The sequence below is a fragment of the Bacillus rossius genome, assembly GCF_032445375.1.
Source record: "Bacillus rossius redtenbacheri isolate Brsri chromosome 9 unlocalized genomic scaffold, Brsri_v3 Brsri_v3_scf9_2, whole genome shotgun sequence".
Classification (NCBI taxonomy): Eukaryota; Metazoa; Arthropoda; class Insecta; order Phasmatodea; family Bacillidae; genus Bacillus; species Bacillus rossius.
Window position 1 is genome coordinate 35,857,013 of NW_026962013.1, and position 22,078 is coordinate 35,879,090.

Consider the following 22,078-nt stretch of genomic DNA (forward strand, 5'->3'; position numbering starts at 1 on the left):
TATAATAAATTATCATTCCAGCAAGATTACATCCTACTTTAAATGAAATCCCCCATTGAATGTTTGCCATAGTATAAGAATACAGCAAAATTAACAAACAAAACTTTGTTCATTTTTTTTTAATGAAATAAAATGAATTTCAATAATTTGAATTTTAACATTTTAACAGAAACAGAACAGGCACACACAAGCTAATCAACTTTGGTCTCTAAGGTACCTAATTAAAATTATCCTGCTCTATATAGGTAAGATGTATTCAGTATATTTACTACAGTAAACTCCCTATTATCCGCGGGCGGATGACCCGCGGTGCAGATTATCCACGTATGCTACGAAAAAATACAGCACATATGTAAATCTGTATTTTGTTACAAGTGAGGAAACTTGAAATCTACTGACGAGGTATTGTGTGCAGTATACAGTAAAACGCCACAGGCCTTCTCTAAATTGTATCCTTGTTACGAAGTAAGTACCGAGCACTTTTATGTTTACATTACTGAAATGTATTGTATGTTAATTATTCAGTAAAATACCTAAATTTTAGCATTATTTAAAAAAAATTTTACTGTTAATTGTAACTTTCACTGTACATAAATTTTTAAATTTTTAAGTTGAAATTAATGTTTCATTTTTTGTTTCCCATTTTCGGCTCTTTTGCGTATTATCCGCGATTTTCACTATCCGCATTAGCCCTGCCACTTAATTTCACGGATAATCGGGAGTGTACTGTATATTTTCATTTGTAAATGTAAATTTATATATATCATAATTATTTCTTAATTAGTAGTTCCTTCTGTCTGAGATGTTGCACTATAGAAATTGAATTAATGCTGCATTATGGATGGTCAAGTACATTCACATAATTTTGCTTTTTCTACATTTAAGTCTAATCTGTATTTTCTTGGCGAGCATTTATAACAATAAAAACTTTGGTTTCTAATCATGTTATAAAGTATTTAAGAACTGACCCAATGCAATAAAATAACAAAGTTCTTTCTGAATTATATTCCTTTGACTCGTGAAGGAACACTCACCAACATCCCTGAGAGAACTCAGCTCGTCCATTTCGTCGTCTTCCAGCTTCAGTTCCTGCAGAGCCTCTTCCTCGTGTTGTTGTTGTTCTTCTTCGTCCTCCTGGTATTCCTCCTCGTGTTTGACCTGCTCGGGACCCGGCCGCTCCTCGTCGCTGTCCTCGCACGAGCTAGGCGTGTACTTCACCGACTGGGCAGAGCTTCGACGGCGCTTGGATGCCCTCTGGGGTTGCAGCATCTTGCGGCGCCTGTCGCATCGCGGGGAGGGCGTCGTCTCCTGTTCGTTACCTGGCGACGGCGATGCAGTGGTGCTCCGCACATCTACCAACACAGAGGAAATAACATCATGCCAACAGAGACAAGAAAATAAATACAATAGAGTCTTGACTAACCGAATGATGTGGCCGCTGTAACCTCGGATATAACACATACAATAAAGCAATCTTATGGGTGATCAGTTGGCCCAATAGTATAATTTTTTTGGGTGTGCTGTGTGCTGTGTGCTGTGCACTCTTTCATGTCACTCCATGTTTTGCCCAGTCAGTAAATGGCATCTTTAAAGTTAATTTTCTTTAGCCTTATTACAACAGTTAGATCATACCTAAATCCTCACGCAAATGATTCAATAGTCTTTACTGGAAAGGGTGCTTTAGGTCTGCTCGGATATTATGGAATCTCGGTTAGTCGTGACTTTCCTGTAGATATATCCACCAAACAGCAAATTACGTATTTACGTATTTACTCTAAGAGGTTATGAAGTCTATGACGTGTCCCTCTTTTGATGCTTTGCTTCTATAAAAGAAAAGGTTTACCTTTAAGTGTTAGGAACACTGCAAATTATTTAACATATTTAATTGTAATAAGTAACTGGTGAACATGATGAATAAGTTTATTATTATTATTAATTTACTAAACCCACTGAGTTTCCTGGCAGGTTTTCGCACAACCTGTACTGGTCAACCATGCATTTTTTTGCTTTTTAAATATTTAATAAGAAGACATTCTTTGAAATGTGGACTGCACAGTGTCTTTCTAAAATAAACAGGGACCAAGTTTATGGCATAAATCTTAATGTAACATGTGCATATACAATCTTGGTTCTTGTGAATATCTCAATTTCTTGTCTTACTAAATAACCCACTTTTTTATTCTTATCACAAATGTTATGAATGACTACAAATGTAGGAAGACTTCAATGATGTAAGATGCTCTCTATTTTGAAATTTCAAAATTATCAAATTATGCAAATGCAAGAAGCAATTTATTGCAAAACTCAATTTAAAAATATCACCAAAAAAAAGTGTCTTAAAACTGAGTAAATTCTGTAACTGTGGATGTCAATATTGAATAAATTTTTTTTTAAGGTTTCCACAAAAACACAAGATTTTTGTCTGTATTCTGATGTGCATCTCATTGAATATCAACGGAACTCAACAAAAATAAACAGTACTGACAGGACAATACAATCAAATTTATTGAAGACATTTTACTGCGAGGAATTATTACCTTCCGTGCTATGTTCATCATCGATGGTCTCTTTGTTGTCAGTATGACTGTCTACATCAGAGTCCAAGGTAACATCCAGTGGCAAGTCTACCATTTCTTCCTTCACGTGAACATCGTCGATTTCATCTTTTATGTCAGACTCTTTGTCTGACTTCTGGAACACATTCATAATAAATGTCTTTTGTTCAAAATCATGCTCAATAGTCCACCTAATTCACAAACTTGAACAAAACACACTTTAACCTAAGCAAAACAAAACTCTAGAACTGGGTAAAATCCCAATTTTCTCAAATCCAAATCACAAAGAATACCTTGAATATACTCCTCAGATCCGAATCTACTATTAAATGTTTCTTTCATAAACCTAGTGTTCTGAATCAATATAAATCATAATTTCACTAACTAATTAAATAGGTATTAAATGTACAATATCTTGGAAAACAGTAATAACACAGGTAAAAATAAAAAATATATATAGTATTCCTATTAATCTTCAGAGTTGTCAGTGTTGAACTTTTAAATTTACTACATTTCTCCAAAAAATGTTCAAAAATCTTTCTTTGAATTTAAAATTTTTTAAACATTACAAAATATTATGGTAGTCTAGGATTTAATGTACTGTAATTGTATGATTTTCAAAAATACATGGCAAAGGAAATTTTTTAGTTTATATTAACTATTGCAGTGCCCTTAAAAATATTATGCCTTAAACCAAATACTTCAGAAATCTTTTTAAAACAATATACACTATACTATAACTCAGGTTTCATTAAGGTATTTATAACAGCCATATAACACTGCAACAACCATTCATTAAATTTAAATAAGCAAAAAAGACAAACAGCCTACGTCTTTGAAAAACCATAGTATTTAGTTGCAGTGGGTGCTGTTTTAAAACTGATAACAAATAAGCTTGAATTATGATGTTTGGGGAGAACTGAAATAGGCTATAGATTTTCTGCCCGGAGCACCAGCTGCCTGGAATCAGGGCACTGTACTAGGACTGCCAGTTTTTAGGAGCACTGTAATGTTGCCGGCAGACATGCTTGGTGCTAAATGCTCACAGCTGCAGATGGAGCCATCTGCAGGAGCAGCTGCAGCGTGTGCTGGACCTCGCTCGCCTGCTCCGCGAACCTGTGGCAGTCCTCCAGCCTCACGTGGCACGGCTCGCACACCTTCTTGGGCAGCATGTCATCCTTGGACACCTTCGGACAACCATCACAGCCTCTGTGCGACAACTATCTGAGAGCAGCGTCTCGTTTATCCGACATTCCGTATTTCTTGACGTGCAACAAGAACTGCAAGTTGGGAGGGTAATTTATTTTGTTCTTCCAGACTTCAACGCAGCTAAATAGTTACCCCAAAGATATTTTTTAGATTTCTTTTTTTTCCTTTAGGTTTGTTTTAAAACATTATTAGGTTAGTAATGCGTAAAATTATAACATAATTTGACATTTAAAACACTTTTTTTTTTCTCTTAATAACTTCCCTAATATCCAACATTTTCACTTATTCAAAGTTCTGCCAGCTCGTTTTTATGACGCTTATGCATGTTTACAATACGCACATAAGTGGTACCTAGTCTAAAGTGCTCTGCGTGGCCCAAAATTAGTTGGGGGTGTTCCGTGCCTTTCAGGTTTACTCAGAAGTGGTTGGAATGCTTTGGCAGCTGTCAACAAATTTATTTTTGGCCAATATTTGTGTCTTAATATTTATTCTTTAGGCCTAGTCTTGCTAAACAATATTTACTGCCCAAAACCATCATACAGATTTGTTTCTTCTACAACTTAGTGTTAAGAAAAACCATCTGATAATCTAGCATTTGCATTTATCACCTGCAAATTCCAAACATATAAACTATAAAGTCTACTGTACTAAACATATTAATGTACTTCAGAAAAAAATTCTAACCATCCACACTGTAATAAAGCCTAAAGGAAATTTCTGTACTGTATTTCTGAACAAAATATTTTAGGGATAAACAAATGATAGGCTTAGTGACAAATATGAAAACTAACTTTGATTGCTTGATAAATTCCCATGGAACACTTAACTTTTTTTTTTAATTAATGACCCAATACATATTTTTTTTTTATTAATAGCCTACTATATACTATCAGATATTTATACAACATACAATTACTTTACTATTATATACAATACACATATTGTAAAAATATGTAATGAAATCATTAACATGCACAAATGTGTAGTGTATATAATAGTAAAGTAACTGTATGTTGTATGAATATCTATTAGTATATAGTAGGCTATTAATAAAGAAATATATATGTATTGTGTCATTACTTAAAAAATAAATTGTGTAGTGTTCCATGGGAATTTATTAAGCAATCAAAAATATACAAGATTTTATCAATTTCCACTATATTTTTAATAGAGGTCAAAAGATAAAGAATATTATTTTCTCAGACAGCATACATTTCTATCTCACTATACACGTTATCACGTGTACTACTGTTATCATGTTTGGGAGACACTTAGCCACGTGACCATGGACCAAATGTTTGTAAACATGAAAGACAGCATCTTATAGTGACAGATTGCACAGCAGAGTTTGCAAGCGGAAGGTGCAGTGTTTTGGAAGTGAACGGGGTAGAAAGTGGAGAGTCATACTGCAGGATGGATGCAACAGAGAAGGACCAGTGATTCCCCACCCCCTCCCTCCTCCTTGAATAGCTTCAGCAGCACTCTTAACAGTCATACTGCCCAAAAATTAGAAACAGTGATGGGTTCAACCGACAGCATTTACAGACATACAGTAATAAAATGCACATAACATAAAAATTCTACACAGAAAACTTATGTACAGGAGTTGAGGCAATGCTCACTGGTTTATATGAGGCACTTATAGCCTGAGCTATGTGCAAGACTTTCCATCAACTGCTTGCCTCAAAGGAAATAAAGTGGTGAGACATGTTTTACTAGTGTAAAGTCTGCAGGTCTTATGACAGGCTTTGACTGTATTAAATTAATATTTTAATATGTAGCTGTCTGAAAATGTTTTTAACTTTCTTACTACATAAGGAAAGAGCTCAAAAATATTTGTGGTAAATATGTAGTTTAGCGGTATTTGCAAAAAAAAATGTTAAAAATCCGAAAATACTTTTATTATATGCTCTTTAACTTCCTCTTTTCATTAAACCTGGCGGAGATAAGATATTCCAAATACTTTAGAGTTATTGAATTTTTTAATTTTCATATTTGGGCAATATTCAATATTTGTTAAAAAAAAATAATTTTAAATTCCAAAAATACTTTTATTCTATGCTCTTTAACTTCCTCTTTTCATGAAACTCGGCAGAGATAAGAAATTCCAAATACTTTAGGAGATATCGAATTTTTTAATTTCCATTACAATACCTGTGCATTCATGCGGCATTTATCATTGTTTCTTGTTTACGAGTATGAATTTTTTTTTTTCGCGACGTAGGTGAACGACTACATCATTTTCTACTAATGGCAAAGGAATTGTACCCGCCTCTAACTTAGGTGAGTTTTTAACGTTTCAAATTTTAATGTTTTATTTGTTATTTGGATATTGTTGCGCAAGTAATAAGTAAAAAAAAAATATTACGTGAGTTGTTGCTGTTCATCCTTTGTCCTGGTTTGTTAGGTCAGGTCAGCTACATTATAAATACTTTAAAACTAAAGAACCATTAAAATTAATTCAAATTATTTTTAATGTCAGCTTAGTTTGAAAGTATTTAAAATGTAACTGACCTGACCTATTCGACCATTTTAATTAATTAGGCATTCACGAACACATGGCAATAAAAGAAATTGCGGCGGTCGAATTATTGCACAGGTCTTGTATAGCAAAATAAGAACGGCAATATCTCCTTAAGTATTTGGAATTTCTTATCTCCGCCATGTTTAATGAAAAGAGGAAGTTAAAGAGCATAGAATAAAAGTATTTTCGGATTTTTAACATTATTTTTCAGAAATACCGCTAAACTACATATTTACCATATTTGTGATGTAAATGGTATTTTGAAAAGTTACTTTCTGAAACATGTTTGCTTTATGTAGGAAAACTAGGTAAACGTTCCGTATCACATATTCAAGTTTATCCCTTGATCCTGTCTGTACACTTTGATCCTGGGGTACATGATGCTTGCCGATTTAATTTACTATGTCAAAAGATCCTGGACATAACAAAAACTTATGATAACAACATATTATGATCCTAAAATGTGTATGAAAGAAAACATTTCCACACGACTTGTGACATAATTTGTTTAAATTGTGATATTCCAATTTTTTATATCCATGACCTTTTGAAGTAGTAAATTAAAACAGCAAGAACTGTGTACCACACGATCAATATATTCAGGATCATACCATTAGGATTAAGGAATAAACTTGGATACATGATGTGGAATAATTACACTGTGAATATATTTCATCGCTGTCATATTATAAGCTGCAGAACAAAGATCTTCGCAGCACATTTTCATATATGGGCCTCAAAATGATAAACATTTTTTGTGGGATTCAATATTAACTATGTACAATAAATGTCAGGCAACACTGTGATTTGTTTGTACACAAAACTATCTTCTACATTCAGTAATTAATTAAAAGTTACAAAAAGACGCATATGCGGGGAGTGGGAGGATGAGGCTTCCATCATTGCAAATATTTAACCAAAATCCTATAATATCACAGACCTTAAATTTAATTATAAAACAAAACAATCAGCAATTTTGATTTCTCGCACACCATTCCAGTAGTACTTCAATACAGGCGCCATCTTCAAACACACGGGTACAGGTTATCATCAGTTTTCAGATAACATTAAAAAAAGATCATATTTACGTCAATCACGGACGCTCGGCCGCAAGGACGTAACTTTATTACTTAGCCAATCTACTTTCAAACTACTTGTATAATGATTTGCACCCCATTCACCTCTATTCGGAGACATTGTACAATCTTTTCCTCAAGGCTCAGCGTAATTCCCTCACTGCTGTAAATTATCAAACCATTTTTCACTTCGAGGGCACAGAGCCGACAGTAATCATCTACATCCTTTTCTCGAGGAGCCATTTTCTATTAAATCTAATTGGAATCCCATTTACAGTAAACACTCATGTTTCGATTCCATTATGTTTACTTGCTTTAACTCATGGAACCCTTCCAAAAACACTTGTTCTACAGAATGACACAACCAAAAAAATATAAATATATATGGAACACACCCTGTTCGATATCCACTCAGACCACACAAGATAAGTTGTATTCATTCACGGCATGGCACTGCGCTACACTATATTGCACTCAGAGTGTGTTCTAAACGCACCACCTATCATACACACACTAGTGAGTGGCAATGAGACATAAAGACCTGTGTGGACCAAGGTAACACCAACGGATGTCGTCAACATAGTTTCATAACACTTATTTAGATATATAAGTAATAAAGAACCATTATAATTTTTTGTGTTCAATGTAACTGATTAATATTAAAGTATTACATCTATCAATTCACAAAATAAGTTTATCATAGAAAAGGTTTATTATAAAAGGAAAACATAGTTTCATGTTAATTACATATGTTTCCGACAAGGAAATGCCTTGTTTTCAATTTTTTTTCTTTAAATGTTATTATGGTGTATTTATTCAAACATATTAACGTATACGAGAAATATTGTTTACACAAACTTAATTTGTTTGCACAAAAGTAATTAAAAACATTTTTATTGCAATTAACAATTCAGGTTTTGGAAGTACTAACATGTTAACACTTTGTTCTCATTATTGTTTTTCTTTAAGTTTGGATATAGGAAGTAAACCAGCGATCAGCTGGTTAATGTTGTTATTGATAAATACGACCCTGTCTGTGCACAGTGTCCTTGGACAGGTGCCTGGTTGAGGTAATTTCGAATAACTTACCAAGAAAAGTATTTTGTGATAGCATTTTAGTATTTTAGTAACACTTAAATGCATGCTTTGGTTTGTTTTAGTTCAATGTGTTATCTTATAACTGTGACTATTTTTTAGAGAAGTTGGTTTTTCAATTTTCAATATTTTTGCTGAGACATGTCCATTGTATTTTTTGTATACTGTTTATAAAATAACTTCTTATTTTAATTTAAATTGTATTGAAAATAGTTAAACATTTGTTAGTTGTATATGAACAAAAATTAATGCTATGTCAATGTCATGCTCAAGGAACAATGGAATTTGATCGACTCATCTTGAAAGAGAAAAAACTGTGTGACTTATTTATACCTATTTATTTATTTATTTATTATTTACTGTTTCAGTGCCTACTAACAGTCAAAACTGTTAGGAAGGAAATCAATAAATACATAGCCAAACTTTACATTAATGAACACAGGAGAACACTAACATGTAGGTAATACAAACATAAAGCACAGGACTAGAAAATTATATATAATTAATAAATTATTTACATTTAAATAAATATACATATAACTAAGATAGTGTCAAATTTTGTACAGACCATACATAATATATTTTTGTTTTCATTTATTTATTAAATTAATCTGCCAGCTAAAGTCTTTCCAAATTTTATAAGGTTGCTTGTACTTATGCACACATGTTCTTCTTAGGTATTATTAAATAAAGCATATAATTAACATCAAAAAGATGAGAAAGTACATTGTTTGCCATGTTAAAGCGAACCAAAATAGTTTCACACATAATTAATGCCAGATCAAAGGGTGGTTATCAGATTAGAGTATTGGTAATTACCTTTCAAATTATAAGAAATATGGTTTTATTATCTGTCAAATATATATATATATATATATATATTTCATATTTTTAACCTCCAGTACAATTAAATTATTTACTAAATTTTCATTTCTCTAATCAAGCATAGAACTACTTACATTATCTCTTGTTATGTGAACATTACACGCGACAGTATTGAAATCTTGTAACACACTTAGTCCAATTTAAATACTGATTTTATGTAGACATATAAAGATGGATGTTGGTATGTATAATATTGATAAACTCTGACACAGTTTGACCAATCATCATGAAAGTTGGCACAGTGAAGTGTTTTCTCATGAAGAAGGTTTTTATGCTTACCATTCTGCTATAACTCGCCACTAGATGGCGCTGCAGTGCATCAATTTCTGTACCATTCAACCAATCGCCATGGGTAAATTCATTTTTATAACAGAAATCATAGGTCGTAGACATACAAACAGTGAGAGTGTTTTATTTCTCTATGTCCACCACACGGTCATGTAGTAGCCTAAGGTTTGGCAACTTCCTGATCTTCTCCTTGGTGAGACCCATCCGCTTAGTGGAGCTCATGGCAGCTAACGAACTGACAGCTCTAATAACTGTTTAGTTTTGAACTTTTTCAATAGATGGCATTGCCTTGAATTTTAAACGTGCTATCATTTGGTCCGTCCATCACGTCTTGCCTTGGGGTTTTCTAGGATCTCAATTTTTTGTTCCGGATATATTTTCTTTTCTCAATATTTTATTTTCTGATGTTCAGCTCGGGCAACGCCGGGTACTGCAGCTAGTATCATATAAATTCTGAATAAATTATGTAAAGTAATCAGCAATAAGTAAAATTAAAAATAATGTATATATATATATATAAACTCACTATAATTAATGATTGTATACATAAGATTTATAATGTTAACTAGCCAGGTCGTATCCATCTGACAACAGTGGTGCCATTTACACTGTACTAGAAACTAAGCATGAGACTAAGTTAGTTTTATTTTCGCATGAAAACAGACTGCAAATTAAGTTCAGCATTCCCAGAAAAACTGTGCACTTCAAGCACTCTCGCAGTGTTGGTGGATGAACCGGGACCACCTTGAAATAGGTGCTTATAAATATTATGAGTCAAGCTAATATGATTCGGGCTATTATGGGTCAAGCTATAATGAATCGAGCTATAACGAGTCAAGCTATTATGAGTTAGGGCGCATCCTGTCACACCTTGTTCGGCACATGAGAGTGATGACAGATAGCGCTCATCGACATAGACAACTCAGAGAAGATATACTTTTATGTGGCCAATCTGACTGGTGCAGACAATGATATATTATATGCAATCATAAGTACCTAGCTAATTTTTATACAACTGTTGTTTTCTAAAATGTTCAGGCTATCGTGTACACACACTTATCCAAACAGCAAAAAAAAATTTTAATGAAATCTGAATTAATCAATCACGATAAAACTAAGACAAATTCATGGACACCATATCAGATGTTTGTAAACAACTCCAAGCAACTCTAGATAAACCTGCTGGAATAAGTAACTTCTGAGCACAAGTCTTTTTTCTCTTGGTACTGATAACAGTATAACAAATCTGCAGATCAACAATGATCCAAGTGTGCAAAGAAACACACACACAAACATCACGCACTGATTAAGATATAAGTAGAAGTATTAATGAAGATCTCCTATCAATCAAGATAAAAACAGGAGATTTAGAGGCAGTTTCACCAAGTGTAAAAAATTACTACATTGTTAAACACTATAACCTCTGATTTACTAAGAACTCTGGTTACATATTATCCACGAATAAAAAAAAATATTACTTCGTTATAAGGAAATTTATATTAACCCTTTAAGATATATTTTATTAATTCCTAACAAAATTGCAGTAAATTTTGCATATGAACTAAGCTTTTATTTGCTTATTATAAAAATAATAAAATATAGTTACAATAGCATTATATAAAAAAGTTATCTAATATATAATAATCAATGTTTGTATCCTATGCACTCATGCATCGTTCATACGATTTAGTTGAAACTTTGCATACTTTACCTTCAAAACAAGTCATTGTCTAGGTGAGATTTAGATAAAACCAACACTAAAAGCAGAATTTAATTATTTTTGATGAAATTTTATCATTTTATTGGTGACACTTCCTCTGCAGGGCAATGGGCTTTTTCATTGTTGATGCCTTGTGCGTTTCCATTGCAATTTAATATGATGCGTGAGTAAGATTAGATAATGAACAGTAAGTATTTCATGACAGTTCCTCTGTTCTATGGTTCGAATACTAATGGTAGCACGCAAGTCGCACGTGAGAGAACTATAGAGAGAGAGAGTGACATATAGTGAGATATAGATGTATAGAGAAATAGAAAAACATACAAAGATAGAGGTAGAGATGCAGATATATAGAGGATAGATATAGAAGGAGAAATGCAGAGATTGAGAGATATAGGGGAGAGATAGATAGAGAGGGATAGTGCTATGGAGAGATATATAGATATAGAGGTATGGAGAGATATATACAGGGAGAGTTGGAGTGATATAGTGAGAGATATAGAGATAGATTTAGGGAGGTATAGAGAGAGATATAGAGATGCTTTGTGTATGTATATCTACTTAAAACTAATTACAAAAAAAAATTGACTGAGGCATTGCAACGCATGCCAAGCATTAGCTAGACATATATATAAAAATTAATCTTTTTGTGTTCATCTTATGCTTTCACACATCACTGATCCGATTGAGTTGAAATTTTGCACGCTTGACTTTCATAACACGAGGAAGGTCACACTGCCTAAGTGATATTTCGAGAAAACCACCCTTTGAAGCAGAATTGAATTATTGTTTTATGAAATTTTCCCATTTCATTGTTAATTATTTATTCATCTCCATAGCAGCAACTGCTTTTGCATTGTTGTTACCTTCTGTGAATTCATAGCAAAGGCTTTTGCAACGGCAGTGCCGCACCCACGAGGAGGGGCATGTATAATAAGCAGTGCGAGATGTGTTTTGCCTGCAGACTTCCATTGCAAAGCATGGGTACAGTTGAATTGGTTTTTCTTGTAAATTTAATACACAGAGTATTTCCATTAGTCTCAATTAGTTTGCGTTACACATATCTATGACAGAGTCCATGTCTTACTTTGCAACTTCAGATATTCATTCTTATTACATGTATTTCTGTATATTTCCCCGTATTCAGCATAAAGCAATACGTTAGAGTTAATGAGTGCATTGGTTATCTTGTTAACAAAGACATTAAACAACATTGTAGACAAAGTCACTCCTTGCTTGATGCAAGGAGATTTGACTATCCTTTAGTCTAGAGTATTATTTTAACATTGTATTTTTATTTAATAATAATAATAATAATATTTCAGCATGTGTGGTGTAGCTGTCTGCTTGTGAGTGTTACAATGTAGCTATAAAAATTGGTACAAAAACAGTAACATATCCCGTTTATTGTTTGTTCTAGGCGTCAGCAGTAGAAATGTAGACGGGGCACAACACCTAGCAGACCTCTCAGGCAGGCTAGAACAACATGGTGCTTCACGATGTAATTTCTTGGTGTGTACTAAATGATTTCATATGCTATTTTGTTTAGTGTTTTGCATTTAAAAAAAATAAAAAAAAACTTGTAAATGTGAAAGTTGTGGTTCCTAGGAAATGAGACAAAAAATAACTAAAAGTGAAAAATTACCAGCGATAAATAAAAACCAATTATTTTGAGAATTGAAATATTTTATCAAAGGTTTAATGACCTAACATAATTAACATTTCACTTAAAATATTATTTGCCATATTTACCAGAAGCAACTTCTTTGGACATTTACCCCATGGAGTAACTTTGCGAAAGATGGTAAAACTAAATTAGAGTGTTCCAGATTGGGATTTGAACATACCACATTGCTCCATTGTTACTTTCTTAATAAAGTAAAGTCGAAGTTGGTACTTCAGCCAAGATTAGTGTGATAAAAAAAAGAGTAAAATGACCAATTGAAAAATACTTTTCATGTGAAATAAATAACATAATGTGGAGTAATCAATGTGGTCAACATCAATTTATGTTTAAAAATACTTCCGCTATGGCTGGTTCTTGGTTTAAATTTATTTGTGTTTTGTATTGAATATTGTGTCCTACTTCTTTTGTATTACTTAGCTTAATATCTACAAACATTAATGTGTTACTGTTACCATAATTCCATCTTGGATGCACAAGAAACCAAAATATAAATTACATGCAGTGTTTTTGGGTTAAATCATATATGGCTATATTTTTTTTAATGTTTATCTAAAGTGTATTCAGATGTGTGAACAAATTGTGCAAACTTGCTCAAATGGTGCTAACTGAATGCTATTACATCATAGGTTGTGCCAAGGTAACTTACCAGTAGATGTAGTGTGGGTCAAATGTCTGAAGAGCTGATATTCTATGTGTTATTTGGAATGAACTGGCAGAACTGAACAGTAGGCAGAGCCCCATGGAACCAAATAGTGCAGACTTGCCAAAGTTCTGGTTACAGATAATCTGTTCTAAAAACATTGTCATTCTTTTCCTTACCACTCATTTCCATCGCTCGTTAAGTTCCTAACCATGGTTAGTGTAGCGGGATGAAAGTGCGACGCTCGCTGGTGCTTTTAGCCCGGTGTCGCCTCTAAGCGCAAGGATGTGGACTGGTGCACAGTCTTTATGTCATGCATAGGGCAACTATGAGATTTGAGTGGTAACTATAACATTTTATGGCAGAGAAATGAAGATAAAGGAGTTTTGCAAGTCCCTTGAGCTCTTTGAAAAATTTCTACTGAATTTTCGATGCCTAAAAATTATTCTGGAAACAAGCATTTTAGCCACTCTTCTAATAATATATTTTAAAAACAAAATATGGAGACATAACTACTCATCTGCCCTCAGTTTATTACTAAACGATTTTATAAAAAAACTTAACTTGGTTTTCTTGAGTAGTTTTCAAATCTCATGGTTTCTTCTGAAGCTCTGCGCATGGTATGTGTGCCCAGGTAGGCAGGGGTCTAAAGTTCTCTGTGGTCAACATGTTTTGAATTGGTGGAGCACCTGAAGAAAATTACCACCCCCAAGGAGATCTTTCAATCTCCTTGGCCACGTACAACTAATACATATTCAGTTTCCCTTACATAACTGTCTGCACTGCGTACCATTCACAATCCTCACAGCTTGCAAGACGTTTGGATTGCACTATATGTAAACCATCTGACAAATGCAGATGTGAAAATAAAAAACAATGCTAGAAACAGAATGAAACACGAGAAAAAGAACCAATAAACGGTGTTTGCTCTTAACTTAAGTGTGCATTATTATTTGTAATGTCTCTTGCTTTGTTATACTTTTCATAGGTAAAACTTGATTTATTTACTACTGGATGTACTGTTTAATCTTGCATTTCAGTACTCAGACTATGGTAAAAAGTGAGAATGTGTTGCAGGAGTAGTTACATTCTCACATGTAAATGTATGTATAACGGGACCTAACCTTCTCTATGGAAATAAGTGAAGGCCATCCCATATTTAAAAGTGGAAGCAAACTACATGTTAATAGCTACAGGCAAATTTCACTATGCTGTGGGTATGATAAAATATTTGAGAAAATTGTTTGACACTTTGGATTTTATATTAAAAAAATATGTAAGAATGGACAAGTCATTTTAACTGGAAAAACTTTTAAAACTTACTTGTATACATTCTTATTACCTGTCTATTGTGAAATGATAAACCAAGGCAAAGTTGACAGCCAACGCTTGATATTTGGACCATTTTTAAGCTTTTGATACAGTAAACTATTAAATTTTAATGGGTCATGTAATATCTGTTGATCTATTGAACATGGTCTTAACTTCTATTTCAAGGTCTTAACTTCTATTTCAAGATACATTATTTTTGGTTTGAATTTAAAAAAATATTTCTCCTCAACTTGTGGTTTCTTCAGGCCATAATTAAAATATCAGAAACAAAGATATACCATGCAAAGGATAACAAATAATTTTAATTCATTCCATAATTACATAAACAGGCAGATTAAATATATTTATTTGCGGCAATCAATCAGATTTTTCCTTTCCCACTTCTCTTGTCCCTTTTTCAACTTTCCCTTTCCCTTACTCCTTTTCTCAACCTCCACTCTCCCTTTCAAATTTTCCCTTTTCCAACTTCCCCTCTCCCTTTCAAACTTTCCCTCTCCCTTTCAAACTTTCCTACTCTCTTTTTCCCACTTTCCCTCTCTTCTTTTTTCCAATTCCCCTCTCCCTTTCCCACTTCCCCTCTGTTTTTCCCACTTCCCCTCTGCTTTTCCCACTTCCCCTCTGCCTTTCCCACTTCCTCTCTGCCTTTCCCACTTCCCCTCTGCCTTTCCCACTTCCTCTCTGCCTTTCCCACTTCCTCTCTGCCTTTCCCACTTCCTCTCTGCCTTTCCCACTTCCTCTCTGCCTTTCCCACTTCCTCTCTGCCTTTCCCACTTCCCCTCTGCCTTTCCCACTTCCCCTCTGCCTTTCCCACTTCCCCTCTGCCTTTCCCACTTCCCCTCTGCCTTTCCCACTTCCCCTCTGCTTTTCCCACTTCCCCTCTGCCTTTCCCACTTCCCCTCTGCCTTTCCCACTTCCTCTCTGCCTTTCCCACATCCCCTCTGCTTTTCCCACTTCCCCTCTGCCTTTCCCACTTCCTCTCTGCCTTTCCCACTTCTCCTCTGCCTTTCCCACTTCATCTCTGCCTTTCCCACTTCCTCTCTGCCTTTCCCACATCCCCTCTGCTTTTCCCACTTCCCCTCTGCCTTTCCCACTTCCTCTCTGCCTTTCCCACTTCTCCTCTGCCTTTCCCACTTCATCTCTGCCTTTCCCACTTCCCCTCTCCCTTTCCCACTTTCCCTCTGCCTTTCCCACTTCCCTTCTGCCTTTCCCACTTCCTCTCTGCCTTTCCCACTTCCCCTCTGCCTTTCCCACTTCCCCTCTACCTTTCCCACTTCCCCTCTACCTTTCCCACTTCCCCTCTGCCTTTCCCACTTCCCCTCTCCCTTTCCCACTTTCCCTCTCCCTTTCCCACTTTCCCTCTCCCTTTCCCACTTTCTCTCTGCCTTTCCCACTTCCACTCTACTTTTCCCACTTCCCCTCTCCCTTTCCCACTTTCCCTCTCCCTTTCCCACTTCCCCTTTCCATTTCCCCTCCCTCTTTCTCTCAGTTGCCAAACATGCGGGAATATACAGAGGACATTTCCCTGATGTTTTCCTCGGGGTACTTCAGTTATTCCCACTCATTCAAATCATCATCTTAAGGTTACCACAGAAGCATACGCATCACGACCTGTGGTGACTGGATCTCTGAACCTTCTAACTTTAGCATTACCAATCTAAGGTTGAAAACAATAGACTATTTAGGATACACTGGTGAGTGTGCTGTTGTTGTAAATTAATCAAAAGACTAACTTCAACTCAAATCAACCAAAATTAGATGAGTTTGAGTAGTTTAAATTATTAATATTGTGCATAGTTTTTGACAACATATTTTAAATTGATCAAAATTTATTTTAATGGCTAGTAATTGCATTTAAGTGAGTATGTTATAAAAATAATTTTCAATTTATCAGCATTAAGTTAGGTGTTTTGGTCAATAATTTTTTTTTTACAAACCTTACTTAAAATAAAATTTAATGATACATCCTTAATTTGAGTCAGATATGCGCAGTATGCCCTAACTTTGGTCACCTCGTACTGGTTTGGTAGTATGAGACAAACACTTTGCAGCTTTTAGCGCCATGCTTAGGGGAAACACTCGGTTCCTTGAAGTGAAAGACACAGTGGCGCTTGAGTCAAGCTTATAACATTATCCTGACTTGTTAAAGACTGCCTCATGACGACTGAAAGGCTACTTTGCTGTCGCCTCAGTGTGACATTACAGCGGCAGGTAGGAGTGAAAACTACAATCGCTCTATTATCTTTGCTACCTGGTTGCTCTTAGTATAATGAAGAAGGCGTGGGATTGTAGAGTAGTTTATGTATGGCGTGTGATTTGGAAGTAGCTCACTGCAGTATTTTGTGAAGATCGTGGAGGCAATGTCACAATGAGTCGTCATCATCCCGCTCATCACCTGTTTCCAGCAATCACCATTTCTCCTCCTTCACAATGATCCATTCTTTTCCTCTCTCCTTTAATCCTTTAACTGTCTCCTCTTCCCACCTCCTCCTTGGTCTTCTTTGGGTTCTTCCTCTTGTGTACTTCAACTTCATCATTTTCCTAGGCAGCCTCATTTTCCCCATTCTCTGGACATGACCATACCATCACATCCTTGCTTTTTCAATGATCTCATTCGAGTCCTATACTCCTTCTCTTGCTTCCACCATCTCATTTCTGATCCTGTGTCGCCTCGTAACTGCCAACATACTCCTCATAAACTTAATTCCTATTGCTCTGATCTTCCCAGCATCTCTCTTGTCCTCAGTCCAAGTCTCTGCCCCATAGGTGACTATTGGCACATGGTAAGTATTGTACAACACTTGTTTGCATTTTAATGGCACCTCCCTCTTCCATGCTAAATCTCTCACACACACACACCTGTAGTATGCTTCTCCTTGTTGTCCTCTACGTACTATTCCCGCCTTGTTTTTGCATCCTCCTTCCAATTAGATAATTAAACACAACACAATCTAATTAATTGTATCTCTTTACACCATTTTTATTCCTCCTCATGACCATGACTTCACTCTTTTTAGTGCTGTCACAATGAGTATTTGTTTTGCAGAATAGCTGACACTTATTTGCGGAGCCAAATGTCAGTGTTGCTTCAGCCAGTCTTCTTAGGCGTGATAGGAAGAAATTTGGGTGGCATGTGGATTGTTGGTACTGTTGTGTGACGAGGCGGTGTTGCAGGTACCAGAAGAAGATCGGCACGTACGACAAGCAGCAATGGGAGCGCACCATCGAGGAGCGGATCCTGCATGGTCTCAGCCACGTGGCCAAGAAGACGGCCAAGCTGAAGACGGAGCTGATAGATGTCGACCTGGTGCGAGGTGAGTCCTCGCCTGGAAGCTGTACGGGACGGAGTAGGTTTTCAGGGTTCCAGCGGACTGGGAAAGTACAGAAGACAGTGAAAACCCAAGTATTTGAAAAGTGGTTTTAAATACCTGGAGAACATGGGGAAATTGAAAATGTCTTTTTTTCAGAACAGTATCGTAATTTTGCATAGTTAGGGAAATAAAAATAAAAAGCATGTCAATGCACCCTATAACACTGAAAATAAAGTTAATAAACCACAAAGCACTGAAATGCATTTAAAATCATGAAACTAAGCACAATTTTCAAGTTAAACTTAACTTTGATGACAAATAGATAGTCTTTTAAGTAATTATTTATAATGAACTTCATACCACATTTTATGCAAAAAAAATTGGAAAAAGTGGACTTATTTTTAAATCTTGCAACTGTTATTTTTTAATAAACAGATTTTGTAAAAAAAAATCAATAACATCAGCATTTCCTGTTTTATAAAGATATTGGCCTGAAAATAAAACTATAAAATCTTGTCTCCTTTCATAGTACGTAGTGCCTTAATTTCGTAAAACCGGTTTGTATTTCAGTCATTAATTTGAAATGCAACTAAATACCTATAGTCTGTCATTCGATAACAATAATAATGTCTCATTCCAAAGTTTAATCAATCAAATATATGTAATGGTTGTGTTGGTTACATAGTGTTGATTTGATACCTTAAAAAATTCTATACGTATAGTATTTATGGTTTTGGTGATGTTCCTATTAGATATTTAATATCCATTTGCTATTATAAAATTTTAATCATTCCTGGTTTATGATGTCAACGTGTAAATTGCTTAAGTTTCACACCGGGTGTACACAAATACAAATAGTGGCCAGAAATAGAGTGACATAGAAGTGATCAGGCCGGTTCATTGCTCCCTGACAATACGGTACTAGCCTCTCTCCAATCCTGCCTCGGGGGTATGGAGATACTTCATGCTGTAATATTTATTTATAATTGTAACATGCCTACCTACAGCCAGAATGCCTTAATAATAGGCACAAAACAAGTACACAAATCACCAACAAATCATAACACACATAATATCCATAAGAACAAAAACATGCAGGTACAAAGACATGAAATCAAAAACAAAAGTACATTAAATAGGAAAACCTTAAACAAAACAAAAAACAGGACAATACATAAAGTAAACTCCCATTGGTTCTGTCATGGATTATATATAATTGATCTAAGGTATTATGGAATTAAGGTAAACTATTATTTTCTGAGCATTTAATTTGTTGTTAAATAAGGGAGCCAAGTTATTATATTTATTGAATTTTTTAACAATACTTTACTATATGTAGTATACCATTTGTTTTGTTTAATCATAATGATGGTAGTTGAAATGATTATTGAAATATAGTATTTTAATTCCCGTGTATTCTAGACAATAACTACAATTAAGTTTATTTTCATAGGAGTTTCTTACAAGTAGGTAGTGCATCTAATATACAGTGTTATTAAAATATTTATTTTGACTTATAATTTTGATTACTTTAATTTGTACTTTTTCAATAAAGTTTTATCACTATCAGTTTTGTTAATGGTGTTCCAAATGATAGAACCATATTTTAGTTTAGATCTAACTAAGGATATATAAAGACTGAGAATAGAGTCCAAATTAGATTAATTAAATGTAATATATTTAATTAGAGCAAGTGTTCTATTCACATTAGATAATGGGTTAAATATGATGAAAGAGTAATTTAGAATCGAGAGGGATATTTAAATCTTTTAAATTAATTGTATTTTATAATAGAATGATTTAGAAGTTTATAATCAAAATTTATAGGATGTTATTTTCTAGTGTGTGTTATGGTAGTTGTTATATTGTAATTCAATTTAACCAAATTTAGATTAAATATTGATGGCTTAACGCACAAACATCCATTTTTCTTAGTTTTGAGATATCACGTAGTGAATGTTTGCAAGCCCTTTGGTCTTTACAGTTCTTACAATATAACAACATCCTGATGTAATTACCCCAGTTTATTTGGACATGATACGTTTGTACACAAGCTAGTGATGCTTCTGATATCTAGAATATCATTTAAAAAAAAGTGTTTATGCTAAGCCATCAACATGGAGTGTGTTGTTAAGGAAATACCCTTTGGTGCAATTTAGCTATGTTTTTAGTGTGTCCGTGATTGTTTGGTGTGAGCTGTGCAGTTAACCATTTCTGGGTCCAGCATTGTCGATACAACTGTCACAAAGATGCTTCGTGGTGGATGATGAGTAGTTGCGTGTATGACTTTTTATGCAAGAAGTGTTCAATAGTTAACTAACAATACTTAAATATGTCTCAAATTACTACTTTACATTTAATAATGCTAAAAGGAAAAGTTTCCCTGTTGGAGTACCTACAAATGCAAAGATGTTGTTTATATGAGGTTAGTTTGACAGTTGTGTTGGCAAATTGTAAGGTGATGTTAACCCTGTCCCAGGAACAGGAGCATATGCAGAAATTCATTTATGGTTTTGGGGGGGGGGGGGGGGGGGAGAGAGAGAGAGAGAGAGAGAGAGAGAGAGAGAAAGAGAAAGATGTAGAACCACTTTGCCAGCTGTTTGCTTTCAATTTTTTTTTTGGTGGGAATAATATTTCTTTTTTATGATTTATGAGGAGGGGGATGGGGCTATATTCCTCCCTTCCCAACCCCCTGCGTACACCCCTGCCGCGGAGTCAATAATCTGTCTCCATCATCAGCATAGAGTTGAGAGTGGAGGGGACAGGTGGTCCAAATTGCGGCATGGCTTGCTCCAGGGGGTGGCTTTGTCTGCATGATTACATTCTAACCAGGAGAAGCCCTTTTTCTCTCAAGATAAATGGCCTGCACCATGTCGGGTAGATGCCCAAACCATTGGCTGAAGTGGAAATGGTTTAAAAATACGTACTTATTTTTATGGACGTGACTGTTTAACAATGGAGATTCTAATTCAAACCCACCAACCACTATCAGATGTGGTCAAGATGGTGAGGTGATGAAGTGACCTGAACCACGTGACTCGGTGGCGTGCCCGCAGGATCGTCGTTCACCAAGGCGAAGCCGAAGCACGGCCTGATGACGGTGGCGAGGCTGGCGGTGGCGCGGCTGCTGCTGCTGCCCTTGCACGGCCGCTGGTGGCTCCAGCAGACCTCGGCCCGGGTGTTCGCGCTGCTGCTGCTGCTCTACCTGCTGCAGGCTCTCAACGCGCTGCTCTACTTCTGCTGGGCGCAAGCCGGCCAGGAGGTGATGGGCCGTCTCCGTGCAGGCTCCACCACGACCCCGTGTCATTAAACACTGGCAACCCATTCGAGCTATATTTCGTGTTTACCGTAAAATCTTGAAATGCAGGCTTGGTTCTCACACTATAATGATTTTTTTTAAATTATTTTCAAAAAATAATTTTTTTAACACCTATTTCTAAAATTTTAACTCGATACCTCTCTTGCATTTGCTATGGTGTTGGTAGTAATAAATTATAAAGATTGGATGCATATTCCTTCTTTTATTTATTTGTAAAATTTTCGTGCCATAGTTTTTATACAGTTTGAAATTTGGCCCAGTCATTAAAACAATTGATACATTTGCGCTTTGTCAAACAAGAGAAAGAGCATGTTGTATGGTATATTTGAGCTATTTGTGAAGTTAATATTATCTTTATATTATTGTTTGTTTTCAATACGTATCAGCTCTAGTGTAGCTACTGCTAATGTTATCCGTCATCTACATCTCTCTAGCCTTCA

General features: G+C 35.2%; 2 protein-coding genes across 7 annotated transcripts in view; one reads left to right on the top strand and one right to left on the bottom strand.

The window, feature by feature from the left end:
• Nucleotides 1-7,835, bottom strand: part of LOC134542983 (zinc finger protein 260-like) — a 29,465-nt gene extending 21,630 nt beyond the window's left edge. The window contains exons 1-4 of one of the 4 annotated variants that reach the window (XM_063387627.1): nucleotides 7,760-7,835; nucleotides 3,602-3,742; nucleotides 2,538-2,691; nucleotides 1,035-1,352 (exon numbers count right to left, since the gene is read on the bottom strand). In XM_063387627.1, coding sequence (XP_063243697.1) covers nucleotides 1,035-1,352; nucleotides 2,538-2,691; nucleotides 3,602-3,742; nucleotides 7,760-7,804 — 658 coding nt within the window. In that variant the 5' untranslated portion in view covers nucleotides 7,805-7,835. Of the gene's footprint in view, nucleotides 1-1,034; nucleotides 1,353-2,537; nucleotides 2,692-3,601; nucleotides 3,743-7,469 lie in introns of all 4 variants that reach the window. The other 3 variants (XM_063387625.1, XM_063387626.1, XM_063387628.1) reach the window with 3 other exon arrangements.
• A 7-nt stretch (nucleotides 7,836-7,842) lies between these two features.
• Nucleotides 7,843-22,078, top strand: part of LOC134542982 (protein phtf) — a 64,825-nt gene continuing 50,589 nt past the window's right edge. For 2 of the 3 annotated variants that reach the window (XM_063387622.1, XM_063387624.1), the window contains exons 1-4: nucleotides 8,349-8,434; nucleotides 12,773-12,864; nucleotides 18,183-18,322; nucleotides 21,376-21,581. In XM_063387622.1, coding sequence (XP_063243692.1) covers nucleotides 12,839-12,864; nucleotides 18,183-18,322; nucleotides 21,376-21,581 — 372 coding nt within the window. In that variant the 5' untranslated portion in view covers nucleotides 8,349-8,434; nucleotides 12,773-12,838. Of the gene's footprint in view, nucleotides 7,920-8,348; nucleotides 8,435-12,772; nucleotides 12,865-18,182; nucleotides 18,323-21,375; nucleotides 21,582-22,078 lie in introns of those variants that run through there. The other variant, XM_063387623.1, reaches the window with a different exon arrangement.